The sequence below is a fragment of the Manihot esculenta genome, chromosome 7 (assembly GCF_001659605.2).
Source record: "Manihot esculenta cultivar AM560-2 chromosome 7, M.esculenta_v8, whole genome shotgun sequence".
NCBI classification, from domain to species: Eukaryota; Viridiplantae; Streptophyta; class Magnoliopsida; order Malpighiales; family Euphorbiaceae; genus Manihot; species Manihot esculenta.
The window spans coordinates 20,968,339-20,976,837 of record NC_035167.2 but is presented as its reverse complement, the minus strand read 5'-3'; the positions used below and the strand labels follow the sequence as shown (position 1 = coordinate 20,976,837).

The 8,499-nt window shown below is 26.9% G+C and overlaps 1 protein-coding gene across 1 annotated transcript; it reads right to left on the bottom strand.

Moving 5' to 3' along the window:
• Nucleotides 1-2,398: 2,398 nt before the first annotated feature.
• Nucleotides 2,399-8,131, bottom strand: LOC110614038 (wax ester synthase/diacylglycerol acyltransferase 11). The gene is made up of 6 exons (XM_021755487.2): nucleotides 7,312-8,131; nucleotides 5,010-5,082; nucleotides 4,807-4,874; nucleotides 4,021-4,230; nucleotides 3,779-3,916; nucleotides 2,399-2,605 (listed from the first exon to the last, which is right to left on the bottom strand). The coding sequence occupies exons 1-6, from the start codon at nucleotides 8,056-8,058 to the stop codon at nucleotides 2,456-2,458; spliced, it is 1,386 nt and encodes a 461-aa protein (XP_021611179.1). The 5' UTR covers nucleotides 8,059-8,131; the 3' UTR covers nucleotides 2,399-2,455.
• Between the last annotated feature and the right edge of the window lie 368 nt (nucleotides 8,132-8,499).

The following is an 8,499-nucleotide window of genomic DNA, read 5'->3' as shown; positions in this document are numbered from 1 at the left end:
AAATACAAGACAATTATAAGTTTTCTTCTATCTGTAGATAAAATTAGGAGTTCAAAAACTTATAATACGAGATGTCATCTCAGAGAGATTGAGAATAATACTGGGACATCATTGTATTTTACAATGATTTTATGTGAATAAGTCACATTATCTATCTTAACAGCTAGATGAAATTCTATTTTAAAATGAGTAGCTTAGAGAACTCAAACTTGAAAATTAATTATGCTCAAATTATCATCTATACAGTATCTTAAATAGAGACATACACTCCATTATGAATAGAAAGAGATATCGTAGGATGTGATTCATACCACATGTGCTTATGACCAATGATGGGAGTACAAGCGTTGATCTCTACTTGTTAGTGTATGAGGTCCTAAAGATTATAACTAATATTTCTAATACTCTTAAGACTCTAATATGTTACTTGAGACTTAATTTAATATTTTCTATCTTAAGATATTATCAAATGATTATGAATGATGCGATCTAACGAGATATTTCTAGAAAAGCAAATTGAATTAAGGTTGAGAGTATTGAGATGTGAGGAAGATCATATGAAAGTATCACATTAGTTTTGTGTTCATTGACCGGTCAATTATATTTATCTATGGATAAAACGTAATTATGAACATAAAAGAAAATAATTGAGATTATATGGATATTCAATATGATAAATGATCTAGGGTATTGCATACTGCAACTACTCTAAATTTCACTATTCGAGTAGTATATTGCCCTAGCAGACATGTAATATTTGAACTCTTGAAGTATGCACAAGTCACACAGTCTATTTGTTAAGTATGAAAATTACAATGCATATATCATCATGTCCTATCATGTGTGAATGAGAGATAAGAAAAATTATACCACCAAGATAGAGTCGAAAATATAAAGCTTGAAATAAGATTCTATATCTTATTTATAATAGTTTAGTTTTAATTTATTTTATATAAATTAAAAAGAAAAGAAAAAAAGATTTGAATTTGAAAATCTTTAATGGCCTTTGCCATGTAACTGCTCATTCCATGGGAGGTGGGCATAACAGCTCACTAATCTTTTACTCTCAGAACCATTGTAAAAAAGGGTCAGGTCTCTCTGCTCTTATGAAAAATCTCTTTCCTCTATAAAAATAATTTTGCCTGCTCTCTCCTTCCAAAAAAAACTTTATCGAAATAGTTTGATGAGAGAACAAAAATATTTATTCTCACTTTATTTTTTTTGTTGGTCTATTTTCTGTCGGGCTACTTTCTATATGTGTCGGGTGCTCTTCTGTGTTCGTGTGGAACAAAAAAGTATCAGTAGTGAAATCTGAGGATATGGGTTCTTGTGGAATGCACTACAATTAGAGGTAACCTTAGACTTTGAATTATATACATAGTTCATAGATATTATGTGATTATGTATGAGTCATGTGATATAAAATGAACCGGTGTGTTTATTTATTTTGATCTTGGAAAATTTATGAATTTTTCAATAATTAAAATAATAAATTCTGTTATTAGTTTTAGATTAATTTAGGAAGATTTAAATTTATTCATTTTATCAGCATGTTTTTATTTTATATACAATAGTTATTATGAAAAATAAAGATAATGAAATGATAAAAAGGAAGAGAGAATAAGAAAAAAATAAAAGAAAATTGGAGGTAAAAAAACTGAAGAAAAAATAATAACAAAAAAAGAGAAAATGGAAGGAAAAGTAGAAAAAGAAAGAAAATAATAGAAAGGAAGAGAAAAAAAAAGCGCAAAAAAGAGTATATGAAAGCTAAAGGAAAATAAGAAAATAAGAGAAGAAGAGAAAACTGAGAGAAAATACGAAAAGAAAGAAAATAGGAAAAAAAATAAAAGAAGATGATAGAAATAAAGAAAAAATAAAAGAAATGAAAGAAAATGAAGAAAATAAGAGAAGAAAAGAAAAAGGTTAGGTAAGAAGAGAAGATTTGGAAGGAAAAAATAGAAAGAGATAGAAAATAGGAGATAAAATAGAAGAAAATGATAAAAATAAGGAGAAATAAGAGAAAAATAAAAGAAATGGGAGGTGAATAAAAAGAAAATGATAAAAGAAGAAGATAAAATAGAAGGAAAAATAGACAGAAAAAGAAAATGGGAGAGAAAATGGAAAAAGCTAATTGGAAGGAAGAGAAAGAAGATATGAAAGAATAAAGTGATAGAATGGATAAGATGATGAGAGTAAATGGAATGTTTATGAGCATATAGTATATGGAGTGTTTATGAGCATATAGATTTACAATTAGTTTGTAAATTAAGAAAGAAAGAAGAATTTTCAAATAGGAAAGTGAGAATTATTATCTCTAAAGATTTCAAAATCTGTTTATAAATTTACAGAGAAAAAAAATATGATAAAAAGAAAGAGAAAGAAGAGTGGTTGGAATGAATAATAAACTTATTACACAGAATAAACAAGAAGTAATTTTGTTTTTTTCTCCTATATATCATAAATTGGCTAAAGCAGCGTTCTTCATTTCCAACAAGGAATCTTGGAAGCACTTAGCAAGAAACTCTGGGTCAGGAATAATGTCTTTTGCCACCACGATTTGCATTTCAACTTTGCCTGCATAGCTCACCGCGTGCATTACCAACGCCTGTGTGTCAAAACTTAGTAAATTCCAAACATCATCAACAACAAAAATATTCAACTTTTCTCCAATGTCGGTGGAAGAAGCTAAAAGAGTAAGAATACAAAAATAAAAATGCTATTGAAAACAGTAGGGCTACTATACTTTTAAACTATATAAAGCTTTGACTTGATTCCATATATTGTAAGGGTAAGCGTTCGTGAATTATCAAATTAAATAAATTAAAAAATAAAATTTTAGTATGAAGTAAATTGAAGTAATTTTAAATAAAAATCAAATCGAATAAGTATAATACTGTTTGATTCTATTAGATTTAATCGGTTAAACTTTTTAATAGATTTTTTATTTTTTATACCTTATTTTTAATATTTTAAAATTTAATTGAAATATTTCAACCATAATATATTTAATATCTTTATATTATTAAAAATAATATACTATCATCACTGATCTGTTCGGTTCGATTTTTTTGATTTTTGCTAAACAAGACAGAACAAAATCGAAATAACCGAAATTTTTGAAATTAAAAATCGAATCGAACTAAAAAAAATAAAAAATCAAATTGAATTTCTAAATTAATTCAATTTATTTTATTTTTTTTAATTTGAACCGAATACTCCTAATCCCTAATATATTTTTCTAAATGAGTAAGTTTAAGTCTATTTTGTAGACTTGTCTATTCTCCGATTTGTATATTTATTCAACTCCTTAAGATTTAGACATTACTTGTTTAACTAAAACCATTTAATTTTAAACTTATTAGTTATTACTTAAAACTTATTAGATTTATGAATGAATCAAACTACTTTCAAATAAACTATTCGAGACTTGATTGCGTAAAAATTTAGCTTATCTTAATTTTTTTTTTTTAAATGAGCCAAATTCGACCTTAATGATAATTTACTTGTATTTCAAATAAATTAAAATAAAATTGAAATTGAGCTCGAAAAAATATTGACATATCAAACTTTAAGAGTTATAAAGCTCGAATTGGCTTGATTAGCCAATCCGACTAATAGTTGCAGCTTAGTAATGCTAGAATAATTTTCTGGTCTTAAATTCTACTCCCAATCAAAGCCACATAAACTAAAAATAAAAAAGACCAAAACATACTAAAATTGAAAAGCATCATCAAGAAAAACACAGTGAACTGGAAAATACTGAGTTTGAAGGAATTACTTGGGGTAAACTAGATGTGCTAACCCTTATGAATGTTATAGGGTTGCCTGCTATTGTAATCTCCTCTTTTGGTCCGACCACATTCGAGATCGTAAAGGTTGTATTACACATAATTTTGTAGTTAAGCAAGCTAGCAACCTGCAATATGCAGAATAGAAGATAGATAATTAATTAATCTACAAGAATATGAAACTTCGTATATTTCTTTTTTTTTTTTCTTCTTTCTTTTATTTTTGTTGTACCTTTGGTCCCAACCATGACATTGCTAAGTCCACAAGTTGGTATGAGAAGTGAGCTTCTAATGACTTCTTCTTCCTATCTATCATTGCCTTAGATCTCTTCACATGCTCAAGAGGTTCAATTTTATGGTAATAGTAAGTAGGCAGTAGCAGAATGCCAAACTTGTTTCCCCAACGACATGTCAAATTACTTTCCATCATCTTTTTTAGATCCTGAAAATGCCACAATCTTTTCCATTCAAAAGCCAAAATCGAATTTCAACTGTTTTTGTAAAGGAAAAATCTCTATTTGCTCCCTATAGTTTTTTTTATAAATATATTAGTAAGTCCATATCTTTTCAAACTAGCACAATATGCAATACCTTTTATGAATCAGAAGAGCTAAATAATTGTAATTTTAAAATTACGTAATAAAATAGTTACTTTGATATTGTAGGTACTAAATATATAATTTTGTTTTGAAATTGCACGGACTAATTGAGATCAAGAGATGTTAGTCATTGTACTGTTAAGTAAATTGGACTACATAGTTAACTTCATTGAATCATATAGATTAAATAATTTATTTTTTTTTATAAAGTACCGTAAGAAAATAAAAATATAACTATGAAATTTATTGATTAAATTATTAAAAAATGATAGTTAAAAGTAAATTACCAATCATTTATTGATCATTTAAAATGCCGACGAATGAAATTATCGACCGTTTTATCGATGAAAAATTGTAGTTATATCTTCGCTTTCTTATATACTACAAGGTATTATAGAGAAATAAAATAGTTAACTTACCTGCAATCCTGATTTCTCTCTTAAATTAACCATTGATATTCCAGTAAGTTGTTGGCCCTCTTTCAAAGCTAATCAACCAATAAGTATTGAAGTCAGGTTATGAGACGTTTGGTTACAATGCATCAAAATAAAATTAATTGATAACTCTGCTTTACGTACTGTACAATAGCAAAAGAGAAAAGAAAATATGGAAAAAAACATACATTTTGGTGATCGATGATCCAAGTATGTTGATATTCCCGCTGATATCACCCCAAAAACAACATCATTGATTGTCTGCAATTTGCATAAAATTAGTGTTATCATACACTTGTTCGGTAATAATATTTAAAATAATGTTTAGTATTATTATAAAAAAATAAATTATCAGTGATAAAAATTTTGTGTCTGATGATTAAAATCCTCTCTATCTACAAGGGAGGTAATGATAATTCATAATTACTATTTTGCAAATAAGTAGTCTGTTAATGAATTTTATGTTCAATTCTTATTTTTTGTGCTCACTGTAAGGTTTTTAATTAAATATTGTCTGTTCATTTCGTTGTTCGCTGATATAACCTTAACTAATCAGGATATTCATATTTACGTAGAATTGGGTGATTTTTAATGCTGATATAACCTTAACTAATCAGAATATTCATGTTCACATAGAATTGGGTGATTTTTAAGGCTGACTTGACTTGAAAGCGTTCAAATTAAGTGTCGCACAATCCCAAATGAGTGTCAAAATGCAAGGCACATAACGGTATATTATTTAAAATTATTAATTAATCAAACCATAAAATATTATCTATCTAACTTTTAATTAATAGCTACTAAAAAGTTACAATCTATCTTCGTAATGTATTTATTTTATCAAAACTCATAATAATTTTCTTAATTATCATTTAATGACTTGAATTAAAAAATAAAATTCTTAATTTTGAATATAAAATACACTTTCATATCATATACACTAGTAAATAAATGCTATAAATTTTTAATTTTTATCGGTTAACTTGAAAAAAAAAAAGTAATTAAGTAAGTTTAGTGCAATTAATTCCATTTTTCAATCTGACGTGGTTCAATTACTAGCTTTTAGTAATTTTTTTTATTTAGTTCAGTTTTTTTTTTTTCAAAAAAAAAACTAATGAAATAATTTTATAGTCCTATATGGATAAGTTCGTTTTTCCTTCTTATTGCGATTTGATTCACACTTTTGTATATATTGATCAATGAATTGTAAGAACTGTGTGTTTCGATTAGTTTTAAGACTTGAAAGAAAATATTTCTTTTTAAAAATTAATTATTTCACTATATTTACTGTAAAATTATGGGAATACTCATGTAAAATATAATAAATTAAACATTTAAGAAAGAAAAAGAAATAATATATAGAATTAGAAGTAATTATGTGACTGTTAAAAATATTTTTTCAAATGAATATATTTAAAAGTAATTATCTGACTATTAAAAATATTTTTTTAAATAGATATATCTCAATATTTATTTATGATGGTTATTTATTTGTGATGGTCAGAGACACTCTTCAAATAAATATATTTAAATAAAATTTAAAAAAAAATTATAAGAGAATAATCTCGGTCTAAATTAAAAAATAAAATATATTTATCAAAAAATGATGGTCAAATATCAAGATTTTTATTTATAATATAATTCTATTAATTATATTTCCTTTAAAAATATCTCTAAACACTTCATATTTAAATTAAAATTTCCATAATATAAATACTAGAAAATCTTGGAACTTTTATACTTGAAATTCTTTCCTTTCCTGTTCATAACTTATTTAAACAAATTATTTTTATAACATATATCACGTCAAGAGTTTAAAGGGTAATCCATGGCTCTAGTTTGAAGGGTTATTTAATGGTCATGGTAGAGTTTTATAATCGATTTTGATTTTTAATTAATTAAATTAAATCAAACTCATATTTATCATTTCAACTGCGTATATATATTTTTTTTCAACACTTTAATGGTTTTTATTTTCGTAATTCTTCTAGAATTTTTTATGAGAGAAATTTCAAATAATTAAATATACTAAAATAATCTCTAATAAATTATTAATAATCGTAACTGCTCCTCTCAAATTAAACATTTCCTCAATTTATTAATAATTAAATAAAATGAATGTAAATTTCTATACAATAGTTTTTTGCACAATTATCTTGAGCCATTCTTTAATATTATAAAATAATAAATGAGATTATATTAATTAAAATTAAAGTTTGATTATCACATCCATATACTACAAAAATCAGGAAGGGCCTAAATCAACTCATCTATCAAATAGGAGTGGCAAAGACATGAAAAAAATTAAATTAAGAACTTAAAAAAGTTGAAAATTATTTCTTTTTTTCACAAAAAAAAAAATAAATATGAATTTTGTCAAATATATTTAAAAAAAAAACTTCTAATATATCTTTTTCCTTGATAATGATAAATTAAGCACGAAGTATGAAATTTAAACGAAAAAGAAAGAGGAAATATATTTCACTTTACCGCATTAGCAACAGCTTTTTTCACCGTCTTCATGTCTTCAAGCAAAAACTTAGCGGTAGCCAACTTTTTCGGCCACAACTCCACCCCATCACCGCCGGAGATCACCGTCTTCCGATCACGAATCCACAAAGACTTTAACACAAACTCTAAACAGAAAACTAAACTAAAGAGAACCATTTTCAAAACACCCATCAAAACCCCTCTCCAATCCTTCTCTTCTCTCCAATCCCTTCGTCCTCCAGTCATTAAGGTGGGCACTGCCGTTGGATCCTCCGCCTTCCTGCAGTTTGCCAGCAACATCGACATCAGCGAGATCCCATCTCCAAGAGCATGATGAATCCTGAATATGACACACTTCTTCTCCATCATGATATGGATTTCCCATAAAGGCTTATCGCTGCCAAGCGGGGTACTTACAGATAAATCTGCTATATAATCATTCACTATTTTTTCAACATCATCGCCACTGTTGGCGACAGATGTTTCGTCAACAAGTATGATGTGCCGGTCAATATCAATCTCTGTTCTTCTCCAGTGCTCGAATCCATTTTTGTCATGCACGAGGAGACTGCAGAATCTTGGATGGTTAATCATGAGAGAGCTCTTTATAGTGGATTTTATAGCGTCGATATCCATATGGTATTTAAAGCCAAGTGCACAATGGATTATGGTTTTCAGTTCTGGCTGGAGAAATAGCCTGCCGGCAGGAGTGAGTGGTTCGTCGGAAATGTTGACCGGTGATGCCATTTAAGAGAGGAGTGGGATTTGGGTAAATTTGAGGGAAACGGGGAAGAGAATGAGAGTAAAGCCAGTGAATCAAATAGAGGTGTCTGATTTTTTTAATTTTTTATGGCTTCAATCCCATGTGATATTTTAAGTCAAATGTTGAATGGTTAAGCATCGAACGACTGCAAACTTCATTAATTAATTAATAAGAATTACAATTAAATTTATTTAATAAATAAAAAATACATTGATTCATGTGATGTTTTATATAAAATGATTTCTCTTACTTTGATAGGTACCGTATTCATGTGCCTTTTTTATATAATATTTTTTAAAAAAATAATATTATATAGAATATTCCAGTATTCTAAAGTTCATTTTAATTTAATATAATTTAGAAAAATGATACGATTTTTTAAAAGACAAATAAAATTCAAATATTCAATAAATGGTTTATTATTG